At 34.0% G+C, this 22163-nt stretch overlaps 1 protein-coding gene and 2 non-coding genes across 3 annotated transcripts; 2 read left to right on the top strand and 1 right to left on the bottom strand.

Moving 5' to 3' along the window:
* The first annotated feature begins 6151 nt into the window (after positions 1 to 6151).
* Positions 6152 to 6222, top strand: TRNAG-GCC (transfer RNA glycine (anticodon GCC)). The gene has a single exon. It is a non-coding gene; the product is annotated as a tRNA-Gly (tRNA).
* A 12-nt stretch (positions 6223 to 6234) lies between these two features.
* TRNAF-GAA (transfer RNA phenylalanine (anticodon GAA)) lies at positions 6235 to 6307 on the top strand. Its single transcript has one exon. It is a non-coding gene; the product is annotated as a tRNA-Phe (tRNA).
* Positions 6308 to 14113: 7806 nt separating this feature from the next.
* On the bottom strand, positions 14114 to 20097 carry LOC107812397 (wax ester synthase/diacylglycerol acyltransferase 4). Its single transcript, XM_016637489.2, has 5 exons — positions 19671 to 20097; positions 18360 to 18938; positions 15557 to 15913; positions 14785 to 14922; positions 14114 to 14628 (listed from the first exon to the last, which is right to left on the bottom strand). The coding sequence occupies exons 1-5, from the start codon at positions 19887 to 19889 to the stop codon at positions 14473 to 14475; spliced, it is 1449 nt and encodes a 482-aa protein (XP_016492975.2). The 5' UTR covers positions 19890 to 20097; the 3' UTR covers positions 14114 to 14472.
* Between the last annotated feature and the right edge of the window lie 2066 nt (positions 20098 to 22163).

Raw genomic sequence — 22163 nt, 5'->3', positions numbered from 1 at the left:
TACCAAATAAACCTGTGCAGTTATATAATATGCAGCGAAAAATAAAACAGGAATAAACAAGTAAGGATGGGAGGGGGTACATGCTGCGGGGGAATATTAATACCATCAGTAAATTAAGGGAAGGGCATAAGGACAATTTAGAATTTACAGTAAAATGATAAGGAACTCGTAACCAATCTATAAACACTTTGTATTATCAATTGTTGCGGCGCGTAACCCGATCCCAAAACATAATAACATTGTTGCAGCGTGCAACTCGATCCATATCATTTATCACTGTTGCGGAGTGCAATCCGATTCAATTATATTATTGTTGCAGCGTGCAACCCGATCCAATTTTATCATTGTTGCGGCATGCAACCCAATCCAAGCATAATATTGTTGCGGCGTGCAACCCGATCCAAACATAATATTATTGCAGCGCGCAATCCGATCCACATATACAGTTCAACACCAATCACAACAAGAGTCCCGGCAAGGGATCAAATAAAAAACAACACTATCCCGGCAGGGGAATTTACGGTGTAAGTAAATACGTCCTGGCAAGGGAAAATCAGTTATAACCAAACATGTTCCAACATCTAACTACCTCAACTAGCACCGATACTCAATCATAAGTAATTTCCACGAGAATAATCATAATCCTTACTCAACACAGAGAATCAACAACTTAGGCATTCGTAGTATATATAAAGAACACAACAATTTCAATTTAAGACGCATGGTTATGCTTGACACCAACGTATAGATACTCGTCACCATGCCTATACGTCGTACTCAACAAGTACATGTAGCAAATAGGACTCAACTCTTAATCCCCCAAGCTAAGGTTAGACCAAACACTTACCTTGAACTTCCACGGCCAACTCAAGCCTCAAATACCGCTTTTCCTTTTGAATTTGTCTCCAAATCAATTGTATCTAGATATAATCGACTTAATAACATCAATAAACGCTAAACAATCCAATTCCAATGCTCAATTATATATTTCCTACCATTCTTCCAAAAAAGTCAAAAATCGACCCCGGGCCCGCATGGTCAAAACACGAGGTTCGGACCAAAACTCGATCACCCATTCACCCACGAGCCCGAATATATAATTAGTTCCAAAATTCGACCCCAAAACGAGGTCTAAATCCCAATTATGCAAAAAGCCCTAACTCTACTCAAGTCCCTAATTTTCTACCCTTAAAAACATAATTTAGGCTTAGAAATATAATGGGTGTTAATGGAAATTGAAAAAATTGAGTCTAAGATTACATACCTATGAATTTGTGGTGAAGTGCTCTTTCAAAAATCGCTCAATTTGGAGTTTTGAAGAAGAAGTTATGAAATTTGATTTAATCTCAAGTGTGTTATTTACTGTTTAAAAATCGCTGGGCAGACCTTCATCGCGTTCGCGAAAAGCAGCCTTCCTCAGGCTTACTCGATTGCGAGTCCTCTTACGCGTTCAGTGAAAGGTTGGCCCCCTGACATTCGCGTTCGCGATCCTGTGCACGCGTTCGCGTAGAGGAACGATTACTTCCCGTACCAGCCCCCTATTTACGCTACGCGTTCGCGGGACGTGGGTCGCATTCGCGTAGAGAAACCCCCTAGTGCTCCGTATTCGCGATCCCTACCTCGCGCTCGCATTGAACAAAATCTACCCCTGCCCATTTTCCCTTTCGTGATCGTGTGAAGGGCTTCGCGGTCGCGAAGCACAGAAGGCCTGTGCATCAGAACATCAGTTTCTGCAATTTTTCACAAGTTCAAAACCTTCCGAAATCATCTGAGCCCTCGGGGCTCCAAACCAAACATGCATACTAACTCAAAAACATCATATGAACTTATCTGTGCGATCAAATCGCCAAAATAACCTCTCAAACAACGAATTTCGCATAGAAATCTAAGAAAAAAATCTCAAAACTTTCAAAGTATCAATTTTCACAACTACGGATCCGAATCACCTCAAACGACTTCCGTTTCTTATCAAATTTCACAAACTTATCTTAAATCACATATAAGACTTGTACCGGGTTCCGAAACAAAAATACGGGCTCGATACCATCAAGTTTTAAACACGTTTCCTTTCCAAAACTCATAAATAATTCCAGAAAATAATTTTCTTTAAAAAATTATTTCTGAGGCTTGGGACCTCGGAATTCGATTCGGGGCATGCGCCCAAGTCCCATATTTTCCTAAGAACCCTCCGGGACCGTCAAATCACGGGTCCGGGCCCGTTTACCCAAAATGTTGATCGAAGTCAACTTAAATCCATTTTAAAGGCAAAATTCATCATTTTTCACAGATTTTCACAAAATGACTTTCCAGCTACGCGCTCGGACTGTGCACGCAAATTGAGGTGATGCCGAAAGAGGCTTTTAATGTCTCGAAATGCAGAATTTATTTCTAAAACAAGTGATGACCTTTTGGGTCATCACAATACTATACTGGAGTTCCGGTATATTATACTAGAACTCCAGTCTAATATACTAGAGTTCCAGTATAATATACCGGTCCAGCATAATATACTGGAGTTTGGAGCACCGGTGCTCCGCTCTTCAGTATATTAAACTGGAGCCAGCAAAGTATACCAGTCCAGCATAATATGCTGCAAGTTCATACACAGGTGCACCGAACTCCAGTATATTATGCTGGATTGTTCTCTGTTGCAGCAAAATAGTGGCTATTTTTCATTGACTTGGTAAACGCTGGCTATTTTTGAATGACCAGTCCGAAAACTGGCTAGACTGTACTATTTTTACTATTATAACTTGTAATTGGCATTTGGAAAGAGTATGAACCCGTTTGGCTTAGCTAATTTAGAGTAGCTGATAAGCATTAGGTGCTGAAAAACATTTTAAGTGGTGAAGCTAATTTAATAAATAAGCAGTTATGTGTTTGGATAAAAGTGCTGAAATTAATAATAAGTAATGGAAAAATGTTTGATTAAAAAGTACTGATAAGCTCTTTTTATGTTAAAATGACTTAAATGATCTTATAACAATTTACACTACTTAAAACGTCATTTTCTTCAAAATTTTAGATTCTAGATAGATTCAAATACAAAAAAAACTTATTTATCATGTTATTTTAATTATAAAAATGATTATATAATATTATTTTTTATAAATATAATTTATGTTATGAAGAACTGGGAGAGAGTGAAATTATACGAGGAGTTTTGTTTTTAAAAAAGTATTTTAGGGATAGAATAGTAAATATTTTGGTCAAATCTAAAGTGCTTATAAGCTGAAATTTGATAAGTTGGGAGATACCAACTTATTGCTTTTGGCTTATCTTTGGCTTATAAGCATTTTTAAATGGGATTTTTTTCATTCTTATACACTATTGAAACTTTATTACCCTTAATGTTCATGTTTAGCTAATTATTTGGCATAAACAAATTTTGTTTATAAAATGTATAGGATCCACCTTAAAAGACTCCCAAATCCCTTATTTGTGCTTTCAATCAAGGGATTTAGTTATACCATTTCCCTTTTTTTCTCTTCAATTCTCTTTTTTTTTTTCTTCTTCTCTTTCCTTATTTTTCTCCAATCATTCAGCAGGTAATTGTTTGTATGTACGAGTATACCTTATGTAAAACCAATTTCCATTTTTTCAAAAAAAGAAAGCACTGAGCTTCCAGAAAATCTACCCAACTACCTTGGGGACGTTTTCTTTACACCAAAAGTGTAAAGGTGAAATATTAGACTCTTAATCCTCTATGTTGATTTTTCTTAGTTGTAGTATAAACTGTTGTAAATGAGCAGATGCAATTTTCACTATGCATCTTATTGATGCTTTTGAATAGTCCCATTACTTCATCCAAAAATTGCGCAACTTCATCAAATATTCATTTGTTCCTATTCGCCTAGTTCGTTCAAAGATTGCGCAAGCAGACTAGTCGCCAGAACTTCCTCATGTTTCCCTATTTTTTCCAATCTCCATGTTACTATGGTCTCCTCCGTTGATTTTGGCGAGAAGTAACAACTCAAGGAATACACTGAACTCTATAGCTACTGCAAATATGCAACAAAGGAGCAGATGATTCATGTCCTTCCTGTTCCTTTTGCAGATACAACACCAATTCACCTTTAGACAGCCGTTTCTCTCCAAGTTATGTGCTGTTAGAGTAACATTCCTTTTTTTCTCTGGTGGGAGTGTCTTTTATACAATAAGTCTTTTGTTTATTTTTTATCTCATTTATATATAGTAAAAATAAATTTCATACAACTAATTATATATTATACAACTTATCTACACTTTCATACATTAATTATTTCTACCCAATTATATACAACTAAAATAACATACAACTTAAAAATAAATTTTATACAAATTTTATACAATTTGTCTTTTATATATTTTGTATCTGATTTATACATAGTAAAAGCAAATTTCATACAACTAATTATATATTATACAACTTATCTATTATTTTCATACATTATTTCTACCCTGTAAAATACAACTACAATAATATACAACTTAAATACAAATTTTATACAAATTTTATGCAATACATCTTTTGTATATTCTGTATTTGATTTATACATAGTAAAAACAAATTTCATAATACTATTATATATTATACAACTTATCTACAACTTTCATACATTATTTCTACCCAGTTATATACAACTACAATATCATACAACTTAAATATAATTTTTATACAATATTGTTCAACTTTCATACAATAGTTAAATAATATATATATATATAAACAACAAAATATAATTTTTCTACAATGTTACTATATGAACAACAAAATATAATTTTTCTACAATTTTATTACAATTTCGTAAACATAATGTATATCATGTCTTCTTCTTCTTCTTCTTCGGGTTTCAATCTGAAATTCAGCCAAAATCAAGTCTAATCTTCACCAATGCTTCCTCAAAATTGAGATATAAACTCCAAACCATATTCCTAATTATTTTCAACAACACCCAATCCAAATAAATAATGGTTTTTGAAAACCCAAATTCGAATTCAAAACTTCAAAACTTTTTAATGGCTGTCAATGGTGGAATTGTTGCTCTCTTTTCCTTTGCTTTACATTACTGAAATTAGGGATTGAGAGAGATGTAGAGAGAATCTCAATTCTTTGAAAAAACACTCAATTCAAACAAATAATATTTTTCGAAAACCCAAATTCGAATTAAACGGAAACAAACGAAACAATTTTGCTGAGAAAACACCCAAATCAAATGAAGGAATATCTGCTCCTTTATCTTTTGTAGGGCTGTTCTTTGAAGGTATCTTCTTCTTCATTGAAAATCAAGTTAATCAGAGACGTTAATGGAGGTAGGAATTTTGAATAAGAGTAAAAATTTCGTCTGGTTCTTGAAGAAGAGATGAAATAGGCGTTAATAGAGGATTTCTGAGATTTGTGAAGAGAAAATCGTGGGTGAGTACAAGATACGTGGGTGAGGGGGTGGGATGTGGAAAGAGAAATGTGGGAGGAGTGAGAATATATGGTAGAGTTATTTTAGGACACTAATTAATATTATTAATTCCCTTAAAATATACATAAATGGTAATTGAGTATATAAAATGTAATTATAGTAAAACTTGAGTAGGGAGGGTAATATAGTTTCATATAGTGTATAAGAATGTAAAAATCTCTTTTTAAATTTACCAAACGCGTTAAACCAAAAAGTACTTATAATAAGTTAGTTTGATCAGCTTAGCCAAACACCCTCTATGAATGAAAGTATCGACTAATTTTCTCTAGCTTCTTCTTCGTCTTGGTTACTCTCTACTTATTAATTTCTGTTTCAAACCTTTGTTAATCACTTAATAGTTTGAAATTTTTCCGCATCAATTTATTACTTAACCGTGTGAGTATTTTCCTTGAATAATATCCCTTATTCATGCAAAAAAAAAAATCAAAATCATCACCTTTCCTTGGATAAACGAAATTACTTAGGCCATGAGTATGTCCGCAAATTTTTAGAGAACTGTGAATGAATATATGCAAAGGTAGTCATTTCTTCATTAACTAATAATCTTGCTTCCAATAATAGTGGCATTTTGGTTTTCTAACTAACTTAATCACCTACATTAGTGTGAATTGATGTGGTGTACTTCATTCTTTGTTGGCATGGGTCATCGTTTTAAGTAAAATAATCATATAGTTATTAGCTGGAGTCAAAAGCAACAAGCACCAGTGGTCTAGTGGTAGAATAGTACCCTGCCACGGTACAGACCCGGGTTCGATTCCCGGCTGGTGCATAACATTTATTCGCGGGGATAGCTCAGTTGGGAGAGCGTCAGACTGAAGATCTGAAGGTCGCGTGTTCGATCCACGCTCACCGCATTCAATTTTTTTTCCTGAGCATTCTTCTTTTCTGCGTTTTCTCCCTCCCTTTTTGATTTCCAAGACCTGATACGGAAGGATTCCCTCTAGTGAACTTTGTTAAGGAGGAAGGAATTCAACAAAAGAGTACTTTTTTCTTTTTGGAAAAATGATATTGTATGGCCTCTATAAAAATAATAGTCAATAAAATGTATAAATTTGGTATATTTTTTGTATGTTATATACAAATTTTATTCACTTTTTCGGCTACCAAATATAAATAGTTTTTAGCGCGGATCAAAAGTGATTATACCTTTTTTTTTCCTTTCAATTTGAGGCGTCAAAACCAAAGAAAGTCGAGGATGTTAGTCTAGTTATGGACCACTTACTTGTAAAATTGCTTGAGAACTCCAATTCATTTAATACGTTTCTCGATTGATGGGGTCAATATAATAACTGTTGAGTTAGCCACTTTTTTATTGCTGAGATTTATTTTTCTCTTGAAGATCTTCGTAACGTTTTTATTAATGGACTAAAATTATCTTTCTTAAACTTCCTTTTTTTGTTTGGTATAAATTCTTTTCGGAAATTTCATTCGACTTTTAACATTTTTAGAAAAAATAATTAGGGATCAATATAATAACCGTTGGCGGAGTGTTGAGGAGCTAGCTAATGCCTTCACAATTAGACCATCGCGTTTGCGAAGTGGAGAGACCAGTTGGCCTTTGCGTTCGCATAGTCTAGGTCGCGTTTGTGTAGGACGTTCATGAGGCAATATTGATTTATGCATCGCGACCGTGCGATCGCAAAGCTTAATTGGTGTCAGTGATTTAAGTTGTCCAATTTCGGGATTTCGAGCTCATTTTCACTATTTTAAATTTTGAAGCTCGGAAAGAGGCGATTTTGGAGATAGATTTCACCCATATTTTTAGGGTAAGTAGTTTTTATTTGATTTTAATTATATATCATGAGTCCCTATGGGTTTCTACACTTAAAACATGAAATTTTGAAGGGATATTCAGGATTTTTATCCACACTTTAAGAGAGTATATTTTAGAGATTTGAGTACCGATTTGAACTCGATTTTGAAAACTAATTATATATTTGGAATCGACAGGTTATGGGTCATCGAGATATGGCATTGGTTTCAGAAGATACGCGGGCCCGAATTGAATTTTATTGAGTTTTTGAAGATTTATTAAAGATCAAAGCTTTATTGATTGGGATTGCTTTCTAAGTATCGTTTGACTTCCTTGGATGATGTTTGGCTTGGATTTAAGTGATTGGAGGGTTTAGGGCTAGAACAAGGTTTTCACGCGATTTGAGGTTGAAGACTAATCTTGATGAGATAAGTGTTTTGCCTAGCTTTGGTTTGAGGAAAATTTTCCTCATGTGAGGTGACGATCGTATGTGCGTGTACCGGGTTTATCCATGTTCGGGATAGTCTTAAGGCTGTATCATGCCTATTTTTTATACTGTGTTTTCTGCTATTATACGTTCTATGTTTGTATGACTACGTGAACTCATTGAATGATGCTAAAGATCATGTGTATGTTTTGATTTCCTATTTGAATATGATACTCGTTATTGTATGGCTTACCCGTCTTAGCTGAGCTGTAATCGTACACTTTGCACATACATATACCTTAACATACTATTTTTTAGTCCAAGAGTATGTGATTTGATATACGTTGTCCGTATATATATATATATATTCTTGTATATGGTTTTTGTGTGAGATAGACTGGATTGAAAGCACATGAGTGATCCGTAGGGGTTGAGTTATATAACACATGAGTTGTCCATGCAAAATGTGGATAAGGATCTATCCCCCTGGGGTCGTCCTCTCATGTTTCTCCTTGATGACGTACACACGAATTATAAAAAACTGATCGGTAGCTAGATTTTGCATATCTTCTCTATAAATATCAGAGTTGCATTCTTATTTGTAGTTGTCCATGGATTATACTACCAATTCTTAGGATAGTTGTATTAATTTTCACATTCTTATACTATTATGTATTTGATGATTTCTATTTTGGATGAAGGTTTATTAGTTGGCATACCTAGCATGTTAAGTTAGGTGTCATCACAACTTATTTAGATTTTGGGTTGTGACAGGTTGGTATCGGAGCTCTAGGTTCGTAGGATCTACGAGTCATGAGTAAGTGTCTAGTAGAGTCTTGTGGATCGATATGATGTCCATACTTATATTCGAGGGGCTATAGGGCATCTAGAAAAACTGTTAATTTCTTCTCATTCCTATCGTGTGACTTTGTTTCAGTTTGAAGCCTAGATATTCAGTTCTTTTCTCTTCAATTCGGGTGCAATGTGGAGTACTCAATATCAATTGTGTACCGACGGCTTATGATGTCGTGGATGAGGTGCAAGACGTGTTTTTGTGTTGTGAAGGTAGGCTAGTCTATAGAACTTGTGTCCAAGTTTAGACCGCATCATTGGCTCGGCAGATTCAGTTGTTTTAGCATGTGATTTTGGGCTCTTATATCCGGTAGTGTCCCCCGAAAGTGGGATTGATGTCAATGAGTGGAAAGATAGCTATGTGATAAGTATTATATGACTGAGGACTACACTTAGATGGTTTAGATGTGGCGAGAAGGATTTTCTTGAGATTCCAAAGGGAATATGGATGTTTGATTATCATCTTGATGTACCATGCAGTCTTGAGATGTGGATGTATTGGTGGATCTTTCAGTTGTTTATTTGTGGAATGAAGTGGATATGGTTGTGTGATTATTTTGGGGTTTCCACGAAGAGTTTCCTTCTCTCAGGTGGAATGTATGTGCTACAATTAGAGTTTGAATCACTTGATAAAGTTCTTACGACTATCATAAGGATGTATATGCACTCGACAGATAGTTTGTAAGGTGTGATAACTAGTAATACATGAGCTTATGAGGAGATTCAGCTGGATAACAATATGAAACCATGGTAGTTAAGAAGGAAGTGTATTGTGGGTTATCAGATGATGTGCTTGTGGCTTTAAGCCAAGTGGGGAGTCTACCATCGACGATCAGTAGGGATGTCAATGGATATTTAAAAACTAACCAAACCGATCAAACCATACCGCACCGAACCGATTTTTAGTTTTTTTTAAAAAAACAAATCATATGTTTTTATATAAATCTATAATTGTACCGATAATTAGGATAAGTTTTTTATTTTATAAAAATAAATCGAAAAAATACTGAACCAACAGAATAAATTTATATCTGAAAAATATATTTATATAGTAAGTTTAAAAATAATAAAATATTAAATTTCTCTTTGGGACTTGGAATTATGAAAACAGTTACAAGCCAACAAGTAATTAAACTCAAAATTCTAGTTCCTAAAACCTATTATGCTACTTCTGTTGAAACAAAATTATTTCAAGCATCTTCATTAGCAAGGCACAAAGTATTCTAGCGATTATGAATAGCAAACTATAATGTATTGAATATATTTCAACAACAACAACGACCCAGTAAAATATCACAAGTGGAGTCTGAAAAGGGTAGTGTGTACGCATAAGTTACCCCTAGCCCTACAGAGTACAGAGACTGTTTTTGAAAGACCATCGGTTCCAGAAGACGGAAAAGACCAGAAGAGAAGGGAAGGGACAATATATTAGTATCATCAAACAGAAACCAAAGAAATAATAACAACATCATAAGAACTAGAAAATAGTTGATGCTATAAAAAATGTAAGGATAGTGAGAACACAACATCAACCCCTAGAAGTCTAAGGCCACCCCTATCGAACTAGCCTCACCCCCGAACTCAACTACGTCCTAACCTACAACCCTAATGCTCGACTTCCACACCTTCCTATCAAGGGCCATGTCCTCGAAAATCTACACCAACGCCATGTCCTGTCTGATCACTTTTTTCCAATACTTCTTAGGCCGCCATCTACCTCTTCTCGTTCCCGTCAAGGCCAAACTCTCGCATCTCCTCACCGGAGCATCAGGGCTCCTCATCCACACGTGCCCGAACCATTTGAGTCTCGCTTCCCGTATCTCGTCATCCATAGGAGTCAAGCCCACCTTCTCCCGAATAACTTCATTCCTAATCTTATCCATCCTAGTATGCCCGTACAACTACCTCAAAATCCTTATTCTATCACTTTCATCTTCTGAATATGAGAGTTCTTAATCGGCCAACACTCTGCCCCATACAACATGGCCGGTCTAATCACAACTTTATAGAACTTAGCTTTGAGTAACGTTGGCACTCTCTTGTCACACAGAACTCCTGATGCTAACTTCCATTTTATCCACCCACCCTTATAAGGTGTATGAAGTCCTCATCAATCTCTTCGTCCTCCTGGATAATCGACCCAAAATACTTAAAACTACTTCTCTTGGGGATGACCTGTGCTCCAAGCCTTACGTTCATGCCCACTTCCCCCAACTCGGCGTTGAACTTGCATTCCAGATATTCTGTCTTAGTCCTACTCAACTTGAAAACCCATAGACTCAAGGGTATGTCTCCAAACCTCCAGCTTGTCGTTAACACCGTCTCGCGGGATTGAATATGTTTCCTTTTGTATAATTTAGATTTATCTTTTTGAATATTTAATCTTTTATAGACTTTATCCTTGAGTCCTAGCTTGGTTAATATTTTTCCATTCGTGCGATTTATATTTTCTTTGTCTTTGATTGGTTTCTTTTACGTTGTTGTAGAATAGTTTATGGATCTATACTCTGGCCATCTTTCATAAATTTTTATTTCATCACCCTTTAAACAATAAAAATGTCTAGAAAGTTTTGCTAAGTCCTATAAAAGAATATTGTTATTGCATTATACTTCTACTAGTGACTTTTACATGACATTTAATAAAATACCAAAAATTAATCGAACCAAACCGAACCGTATTGATACCGAAGAGAAACCAATATGATTAGGACGGATTTGAAAATTTGATCACGCCCAACTATGCCTTATAAAAAGGACCCTGCGGACGTTGCAAATATAACCTGAGTATTCTGCCCAGAGTCGAATCCACATAGAGTTAACCTATCAATCACTATCTTTAGACCCACTAAACTCTTGAGAGCCAATTTCCCCAAACGTTTGAATCGCAGTTGATGGTGTCTTTAATAACTAAAATTGCAAGTAAATAAACAGCTGTAAACTAAGGATGCTAAGGTTGTAAATAATAATGAGAAAACGCTAAGGTAATGACTTCCCCTATTGATGGAATCCCTTCTGTTTATGCTTCATACAAATTGACCAACACCTCTCTATCAATCATGAACGCTTATCTTACCGTAAATCTCTCCCGAGTAATCACAGTAATATACTCAATGCACTCTCCCGAGATACACTAGCTAGCTCTAATTAACACGGTTCACTTTAGATTGCACTCAAGGCTTCGTTATCCCTAATCCCGCCTTTAAACCCGCAATTATAGATCCCTCTTATACTTTGGGAGTGGTGTTGTTCAACAATAACCTAAATATGCACTCTCTCCCGAGTTATGCACACTAAATAGGCACATCTAATTGATGATCCTGTCAATTAACTACAACATACACAAAGTTGAACAAATAAAGATTGAGACTAGCAATTTGTATTCACATAAACAAGAAGTTCATCCCCCAATAGGTTCCATCAATACCTTAAACAAAGGATTTAACTACTCATAACTATGGGTAAACAAACTAAAACAATATTCATCATAAACCTTGCAAGACAAATAAAGAAAAGAAGAAAGATGTTTTGAGTGATCTCTCACAATTGTTCTTCTTGCCAAAATACTCTCTAAAAACAATACATGCCTCTCTTGGGCGGAGTCTAGTATTTAAAATAGGGTTTTGGGCTAAAAATCCCGTATTTTGCACTTTAGTCCCTGAAGTTCTCCGCCTCCTCCATGGTTCTGCCGCGGTCGCGGTCAAACCGCGGCCAAACATGCTCTCTAATTCTCACTTTGTTTGCACGGATCTTCTACCGCGGTTCTGCCGCGGTTGCGGTGGAACCGCGATAGTACTCTTTCAGTTCTGACTTGAGTTGTTTCGCGTGGTTTACTTGACGGAATTTTACGATCGGCCTCTTTTTCTCCATATTTGATCCCAAAAGTACTCCATAGCCTTCTCTGGTCATATATAACCTGCAAAGCATGAAAAACACTAATAAGAGCATTTTGTTATCACTTTTATCATCCAAACTATACAAGAAGGTGGTTATTTAGGGCCTAATTATAGTTAAATTCACCTATTATCAAAAGTCTAATTTTAGTTATACATAATAGAATAACTAAAAAGTTGAAATGGTATAGATTTTATACAATAACCGGTCGAACCAAACCATTGACACCCCTAATGATCGGGTCATATGGGCATGTGTTGTTGTAATTCCTGAACTAGGATATGCTTGTGGATTAGCTATAATTTGAGAAGGGTGTCATCGTAGGATGATTTGGGCAAAGAATTTTAGGATGCATTGATGTAATATGCTTTATTGATATATGCGAGCGAGCCCAAATAAATTACTTTTAAAAATTTATTCTTTAAAAAACACATCTTTATCACTTTCAAATGATTTTTTTTGGGTGTGATAAATACCGTTTGGTAAAACAAAACACATGTTTCGGGGGGAGGGGGGAGGAAGTGCACAGTTAGCTACTAATTAAAGGTGTCTTTACTCTTTCACCACTGTTTAAAATGTATTTACTCTTCAGCCAGTGCTTAATAAATTTTTACCCGCCCGGACAAAAATACAATGTGCTAGACATGAATGTTGTATAAATATTAAGGACATAGTGTCATTAACTTCATGAATGTTGTATAAATATTAAGGACAAAGTGTTATGTATTTGCACATTTCGTTGTTAAACTTTAGGACATTATGTCCTTAACTTCATATGTGCAGTGTAAATGTTAAGGACATGACGTCCTTAACTTCATGTGTGCAGTGTAAATGTTAAGGACATAATGTCCTTAACTAGTATTTGTACCTTCTGTTGTTAAACTTTAGGACCTCATGGCTTTAACTTCATATGTGCAGTGTAAATGTTAAGGACAAGATGTCCTTAACTTCATATGTGCAGTGTAAATGTTACGAACATAATGTCCTTAACTTTATGAGTGTTGTGTAAATATTAAGGACATGATGTTCTTAGCTTCATGAATGCTATGTAAATATTAAGGACAAAGTGTCATGTATTTGCACCTTCCGTTGTTAAACTTTAGGACATGATATACTTAACTTCATATGTGCAGTGTAAATGTTAAGGACATGACGTCCTTAACTTCATGTATATAGTGTAAATATTAAGGACACTATGTCCTTAATATTTACACAACACTCATGAAGAAAGAGTAAAAACGTCTTTTCATATCAATTTTAATAGAGTAGTAGCTATTTTTGCTCAGCATTAAAAATACTGAATAAAAAACTAAATACCATGTTAGAAAGTGGCAATCCCACGCCATTTCTACTGTTTTGGAGGGTATGGCACATAGCCCAATGGCCGGAGAACTGGGCTCTCAGTGTACTAGGCCCACAGTCATTTAAATGGATTTCGTGAGGACAAATGAATGAGTTGGGATAGTTTCATTTCAAAGAAAATGGATAATATTTGAAGAAAAGAAAGGGGATTTTTTCATTTTTAACCCGCGCAAGAAACTATTTATATTCGATTGTCAAAATAGTGTATAAAACTTGTATAATTACAAAAAATATATTTTTTTGCAGCTATTATTTTGAAAGCGACTATATAATGTCATTTTTCAAAAAAGTGTATGAAATTTCTTAAGGTCGTATTTATTATAGCTGAAAATGTGATATGAATAACTCTGAATGAAAAAAAAGAAGAAGTTTGTATGCATATTATCAAATCGTTTTTCTTTTCTATAAAAGAATACAAGTAGAATGGAAAAGAAAATTACACAATTAACAAATGAATACAAGATGCCTGTAAAGCTTTACAGAGCAATTTCCAATGCTTAAAAGATAAATTACAAATCAGATAAGCTCATGATTTTGTTCTTCTTCTGAAGAACAGAAAATGAAGAAAGAACCTATGTTGTTCGGATTTTCCAGAAATGTGGTATGTGTCAGATCCTCCAAAAGTAATATATTATTGGAAGATCTGACATCAGTGATGCAACATTTTGGAGGGTTGCACAACATAGGAAAGAACAACAACGTAACAACAACAACAACATTCACATTTTTAAGGATTAATTTGCAGGTTTGGAAGGGACAGCAGCTTTGAAAATGCTATCAAATGCATTCTCAATGCTAGACTTGAACTTGTGAGGATCAACGAGTCCCTTCTCTGTTCCCACTGCCACCCTTAACCTTCCCATGTAGCTCATCATTGTTATGGTTAAACTCTGCAGTCACGACGTTTAAAAGGTAATTACATGTAATATAATAAATAATTTGAAAAATAAGTCAAGTAATTTGTTATAACGAGTTAAATTACATTGACAGTGTAAAACTTTTATTACAGTAACATAGTGAAATGACAAGGAAGTAATGTATTATACCTCAGGAACACCAACCACCATAAAGTACAAGCCCTTACATGGATGATTTGCCAAAGCCATTTGTTCCATAGGCCCAATCATGTTTGATATTGTCATGCTTGAGTTCTTTAACGTGCTGTGGATGTATTTTGCCGTTACCTATAACATAACACCAACAACCCAAAATGTCAAAAAAAATTCTGTTCCTGTTTGTTTTTCAACCACACTAGCTCAAAAGATTGAGGAAAATAACACTAGGAAAAAGTTTGCACAAAAAAACATGGCCTAACTGTTAATGAAGTAGGATGAAAGCCAAGGGAGATTAGAGTTCAAATCTCAGCAGAGGTAAAAGAAAGTTTGGTGATTTCTTCCACTGACCATTTCATCTAAAAAATTATTAAAAAAAAGGATTAGATGTACCCCTCTAATATCATAAATAAGTTATACGTAGCCCCCGTTATACTATTGGAAGGTTTCTGGGGTGTATTTCGGGTTTGGTGCTGGATCGGGTGGATTTGGATATTAGGGAAAAAATGGTTTAGGTGTTTAAAATGCTGCCATGTGTCTACCAAAATGGGTCCATTAGATGGAGGGATGGATATATTTAGATGGATAACGGCAGGGGCAAAAATCTTCGCATAGAGGTTATCTATAACTAATTTTTGATAGAAGATAGCATTTACCCGGTGAAATGCTTGAGGTACAGGCATTTTGCATGACACCACCGTTATTAAAAAAATAAAAATAAAAAGGTAAGACGAAGAAAAAGTCAATAATTAGAAGGAGAGTTCACCTCAGGGCCTCTGTATTTTTGCAAGGTATCAAGCAATTTGCCAGTAAGAATAACAGCAGCAGAGTTTCTTTTTCTCTTGATAACATCTTGTGCTTTGGACACAAAGCTAAGAGGATTAGATGAGGACTCTCCTTTATCAAGCTTTGGAACAGATACATGTAAAAATGCAAATTGGTTTCCCCATTTGGATTCATTGCTTGGCTGCAACATCTCTTTTACTGATTTGTATCCTGCAATATTTCTAGTATTCAGTAGCACCAATGCTGTTGAATTTGCATTTTTCTCCTCATACTTCATTTCTTCCATATATAATCTTACTCCCAGGAATAATACTCCACATATAACGTCATTGATAGTCTGCAACAAAAACAATATAGAAGAATTAATCTAAATAGGCGCTCACCCAATGCTTAAACTAAAAATAATCGACAAATGTATAGTCTATGTATAAGATGAACTGTTAAAAAAAATTTAGTGTATAATCTATGTATATTTGCTAGAAAAAATAAACAATGAATTTTGCCGGCTATTTATATAAAAATCCCATTAATATTTTTTAAAAGCAAAATTCTCAATTTGTAGCGCATACTGCATAATATCAATATTCATTGACAATGTAAATAATTTTTTATACGGTGAACCCAACCTACGTGTTGCAAAAGCTTATTGTTTATTATTTCGAAGTTACTAATTCTAACATTATAAAAGATGATGTTTACACAATCAGCATAAAAAATGGTAATAGCAAACTTTCAATCGGGTTATCTTTCAATTTACTATTATTAAAAGAGTTACATATTGTTGTATAACAATAATAAAAAACTTAGTATAATTCCATAAGTGGGGTCCGAGGAGGATAGTGTGTACGCAAATATTATCCTCTATCGTCAACATATAGAGAGACTATTTTCGAAGCTAATTGTGTGTATCTTGATTAGTGTATTAAAATTTAGGTAGATAAAAAAAAATTACCTAATGATATAAAATGTCATAACTATGAATGCACATAATTTAAACTCTTTCCGAATTTAGATGGTCGTAATAGCATGAAAGCGCACCTCTCATTGTGCTGATCACATTAAAGATGAGCAACAACTAAAGAAAGAATTCAGTTAATGTCAGTCATGGAAGTTGTTATGGAATTGTCCTATATAACATTAATATCTCCATTTTCAGGTCACACTACGCAACTTAAATGCCATATTGCCATTTTTCGAGGAAAGCTTCAATAAACTATGCTGGCAGTTAATTCTATTAGGCAAGAATTGCTAGGCAAAGAAAGTTCGATAAAATTACCGACAATGTATTCTCCTTAAAAAGATAAAAGTAATGTCTTATAAGCTGGCATTCATGGTAGAGTTACCTGTACTGGTGGGAGACAGTACGGAGGTAGTGTAGTAGCTATGGGTTTGGACGAACCAAATAGCTTTTGCTTAAATCCTATATTTGACTTCAGAAGCGGATCTAGGATTTAAAGTTTATGGGTGCCTCTATACAACGATCCCGAGTTAATATACAATAGTTTATGGGTTCAGAATATAATATCTATAGATATATAATAAATTTTTAATATATATACAAGGTATGAGTAAAAGCTACTGCGTTCCGGTGAATCCGCTCGTCATACTCTGGATCCGCCTCTGTTTGTCTTAGAAAATCCATTAAATATGCAAAAATTCAGTAACTAAAACGAGCCAGGGTTCGGTGATAATAAGATCAGAACATATAACCTTTAAATTCTGAATCCGCCTTTAATATTTACCCGCTAAAATATAGTCAAGCTAAAGATAGCGTAACTGAATCGATCATTATTTATTTTATAAGAAAAGAAAGATAAAGTAATGTCCATAACTCAAACGCTTATAAAAGGTCAGAGATAAGGGTTGATACCTCAATCTAAATATTAAAGCTCATACTTTTGTGGGCAATACTATATATCACTAGTTTCCATCACCCAGCTATTCCTCTTTTATGAATTGACAACTTGGAGCATTAAAGTTAACTTTCAATTGCAACTACACTGGTTAGCGTAATAACATACAATCATAAGGAAAACACCAATTAAATAATAAGGAATTATTTAAATAATGAATTCACCTTTTAGCATTAATTTAATAACAGTAAAATTGATCATATTAACCTTAATTTATTCTTTAGAAATATAACAAATACTCATAGGCTCTTTAATCCAAGAGTATATTTGAAAAAAAAAAGTTAATTCCTTCTTGATATCTGAAAAAAATTAAAAAATTAATTAAAGTGGATATATATATATATATATATATATATATATATATATATATATATATATATAAGGGCCTGTTTGGCCATAAAAGAATTTCATTTTTTTTGAAATATTTTTCACTTTTGTTCGAAATTACTGTTTCGCCATAAAATTTTCGGATTTCACCCGAAGTTGAATTTCGAAAGTTTTCGGAATTTTAAAAACTTCCAAAAGTTATTTTTCAAAAATTTCATTCCAAAGCACTCACAAAAATTCAAAAACAGCTCCAAATTGTATTCATTTCCAAACACAACTCTAATTTTCAACTTGAATAAAAATTCACTTTTTTGCAGAATTTCACAATTCTTATATTAAACGTCCCCTAAGTTTCATTTTGAGTTTAAGTTTTATACATCATCAGCGTAAATAATTTCATATACTATTAAGTCACCCAAAAATAAATTATCTACTATACAACAGATAAAGATAACATGATAGTGTAAAAAAATGCATACCCTAGCAATGTATAACATAACTCATTTAAAAAAAGATACATTAAATATAAAGAAAATGACTTACCACTTTAAGATTAGTCTTAATTTGCTTGAGATGATCAAGAGAGAAATCCATAGTACTAATATGAATAGGTCGAAATTCCACACCTTCATCCCCAGACCTAATTGGTGTCCTCTCATCTTCAAGTGAAGTACTCTTCAATAAACTCCAACCAAAATCCACGAAAGTATTCACAACCCCAGAAACCATTTGAGCAACATTAGTACAAAACCTCTTTTTATAATCATTTCCAGAATTTGGATTACTATTAAATGCTGGAAATGTTAAGGGAAGTGAAGGATTATCAGCTCTTTGTAAACAAGAAAGAAGTGCTCCCATTAGAGAAAAACCATCTCCTAGTGAATGATGAAGTTTAAATACTAAATTTCCAGCTGATTTACTTGTTGGGTATTTGAATATATGAATTTCCCATAATGGTCTGGTTTGTGGAAGTTGTTCCATTGCTATCTTGGTTAAATATTCGTTGAAGCAATTGTCATAGAATTCTTTTGATTTTCCTTCTGGGAAAATTGGCACATTTATGTGATCTTTGTACTTCACTTCCACTTTCTTCCATTGTTTAACCCCATTTTTGTCTCTCACCTACTCCAATAAAAGGAAAAGTAATTAAGGAAAAAGTTAAAGAAAAAAAGAGCAATAAAGGATAATGCATTTCATGGCTAATTAATACAAAAATAGTAGGTATTCTTATTTAATTTTAAATTTCTTTAGAAATTTTGGTAATTAGTTTTCTTTAATTTTAGCACTTAAAGAGAAAATCTTGAAGATGTGTTGCTAATTAATTAAAAGTCTAGCTAGCTAAATAATTATGTTTATAAATGCATTAATTGTGATTAAGGTATATTACATGTACTAACCAACATAATTACTACTCCAAAGTCAAAACCTATATCGAAAATTGATTTAAACCGATGAAAAAAAAACTGTATTTTGGTTTTAAATTTTAATTGTAAAAAACAATAAAATTTAGTATGATTTTGATTTTAAGCAACAAAAAAAAAAAGAAAATTGAAAATACCGAACCAAATCGTCTGTATAAATACTTATTTAAACTTAGAATAGATTTGGTCTTAACTCAACCTTTAACTCATAAGATGAAGATTGCCTCTGACCATATTACCACATAATAACCATTGCATTATCTCAACTAATGTAAGGCATTGGAACACATGAAAAGAGGTATGATTCGGAGAATGGATGCACCTCAAGAGGTATGATGTAGACACTTTACGCTAATGACATTAATGACTACTTCAATAACTTGAACTCATAACATATATGCATGTCTAACAAATAGAAGAAAAGAAAACGTACCATAATAGAAGAGAAGCGAGGATTAATGGGGAGGAAAACATCCTTGAGCAATGTCATGGTGCAAGAATCATCTATAGGAATTTCAGATTCCAAAACAGAAATGACTGAAATCGACAATGCCGAGCTGGTGAAGTATTGCCCCGTTGGGCTAACAGGGAACGACGTTTCTTCTTCTTCTTCTTCTTTCTCTGTCATTCGTTTCACGTTAACTTTCATCATTATTTTTCTCGTATATCCAAAAGCTTTCAATTTCTAATTTTTTTCCACAATGTACGTTCTGCTCTTGAGCCTTTCACCTTATAAATAAATAAATAATATCGGTAAAGCTAACCAGGTCGGTGAATAAATTATGAGTAGTATGACTATACTTCATTGTATTTATTGCATGAAAATATAGAAAATTGGATTTCATATGGTTATGATAAATGTTTCTGGTTGGAGAATATATATATATATATATATGGATTATGGAAAAATCTTCATCATTGATTTCTTGTCAACTAACTTTAGCAGCTGAGGGGACTTTAATATAATGGATGTGTCATTAATAAAGGAAATATGTCCTACGTAACTAATACTACTAACTGCCCATAATTTCACTGACCAAATTAATTTAATGTCTTTAATTAAGAGACATGTTTGAGGATGTCAAGGTAAAAAATTAATTAATGTTTCTTTTAATTTGTCCTTTCTAGTTTATTAGAGAAACTACTCACAAAAGTAGTTAACACTAAAAACATTTGTTTATAACTTATTATAGAGTACTAAAACTAATCTTATTGATGTCATTTCGACTAGATCTTCACCGGATCCTCTCTATAACTTTAAAATTTGTCAGTGTAAGAATCTTATTTTCGAAACTAATTGCTTCTAGGTAAGAAAATCATAATCGGGATAGCGAGCCAAAAAGCTATTGAACTTAGATGTGGGTCTTTTAATTTGTCGAAATGAAATGACTTTTTTTCAATCTTTTTATACATACATAGTATGCTTGATCAACATTGTTTTGTTTTACGCCCGGTAACTCTGCGGTTCGAACAAATCCATTTATGAGTAGTAGTTAATTACTCATTTACGATTATTAGAAATGGGAAAAAGATCGAAAACCGGTGGCTACAAAAAAATATCAAAATGCATGATACTACAATAAATATGCCAACAGCAATGGTAGTTGATAGTCTACACTCATCTTCCCAATTAAAGCTGTTGGTTGTCTCGTCATGTGTTATTCTTGGTCTTTCCAGCTGTTGGTAATTAGATACGATCATTATAACTTGGCGAGTGAACTTACAATTTTAGAATAGGAAAAAACAAGATGATACCCCTAGGAATCATTTATCACCATGCCATAGTTATCATGTGTACTCAAGAGAGAGTCTTGAACCGAGAAAAGACCAGGTTTCATACATATTTTATATATGTTGACTTCCTTTAATTTTTTTCATATATTTACTTATTTATATTCTGACTCCCCTTATTGAAAATCTTGACTCCGCCATTGCATATATGAGATCACACACATAAGGTTTGGAATGAGCAGCGGAGTCAATCCTATGATTATTTTCTGTGTTCGAAGGATGCAGAGCGTAAGTGATGGGTTCATCCGAACCCCACAGTTTTGGCTCAAATTCATTATGTGTGTTAAAATTTCAGTAAATAAGTACGAGCAATTGATTATAAACCTAGATGGTAGAACTCTGAATTAGAACCCGTAAGTTCAAATCCTAAATTTCTGTATTTGCAATGTATATGTTTTGCATTCTTTGATTTGAGGGGCGAACGATTGGAATAAAAAATTTCTCAACGTATGAAAGTGATCAAGCACGTGAATTGAAGCAAGTCCTTTCACAACAGAATAAGACAAGATTTCATGCCTGTCTTTCTCTAAAGTAAGGCTGGCTAACAGGTCGGGCCCGAGCCTAAATGGGCCTCATGGGCTAGTCCTAAGTGTGCCGGTCCTATGTGGGCGCGGGCTTCGTGGGCTATTGGTAGGAACCGGACCGGAATCGGGACTACGAACTAATGATCCCGAGCTAAGTGGGTCGGTCCCAGACCTAAGTGGGCCTGACTAATTTTTTTTTAAAAAAAATTATCTAAGGTAATTTCTTGTAAATTATATTATATAGTTGTGACTTAAAAAATTTTAATTCAACTTTTGAAATTCAAAATATTGTAAAGAGATATTCAAAGGAATGCATTATAATTTTTATTATTATAACATTAACAAAACATATATGGCCCAACCTTTCTTAGTCTCCTCCCCTCCTCCCCTCCCCCAATGGAATGAGCACAATCAAGGTGCTAATACCACCATTGAGAAGAAAAAGAAGTTAATTAAGATATGCCAAAATACAAGTTACATATTAATTTTACACGGTATCTCTTACAAATTTCATAAATCCTTCAAGATTCGGAGGAACTTCCGTTGGTGTGGCAGAAAAGAAACAGGTTCATCACCGTTTCCGGGCGAAACTGCATCCTCCGCAAGTTCAG

This window comes from Nicotiana tabacum, chromosome 8, assembly GCF_000715075.1.
Source record: "Nicotiana tabacum cultivar K326 chromosome 8, ASM71507v2, whole genome shotgun sequence".
NCBI classification, from domain to species: domain Eukaryota; kingdom Viridiplantae; phylum Streptophyta; class Magnoliopsida; order Solanales; family Solanaceae; genus Nicotiana; species Nicotiana tabacum.
Note: the sequence above shows the minus strand (reverse complement) of the source record. Positions and strands in the feature narration are given on the sequence as shown.

Bases quoted from the DNA above. Each gene is read 5' to 3' on its own strand.
- LOC107812397 (XM_016637489.2), bottom strand. From the start codon at position 19,889: ATGATGAAAGTTAACGTGAAACGAATGACAGAGAAAGAAGAAGAAGAA. The intron at 15,914-18,359 runs GTAAGTCATTTT...TTTTTGTTGCAG, and splicing joins TTAAGACTAATCTTAAAGTG to ACTATCAATGACGTTATATG. The intron at 14,629-14,784 runs GTATAATACATT...TCGTGACTGCAG, and splicing joins TGGTGGTTGGTGTTCCTGAG to AGTTTAACCATAACAATGAT.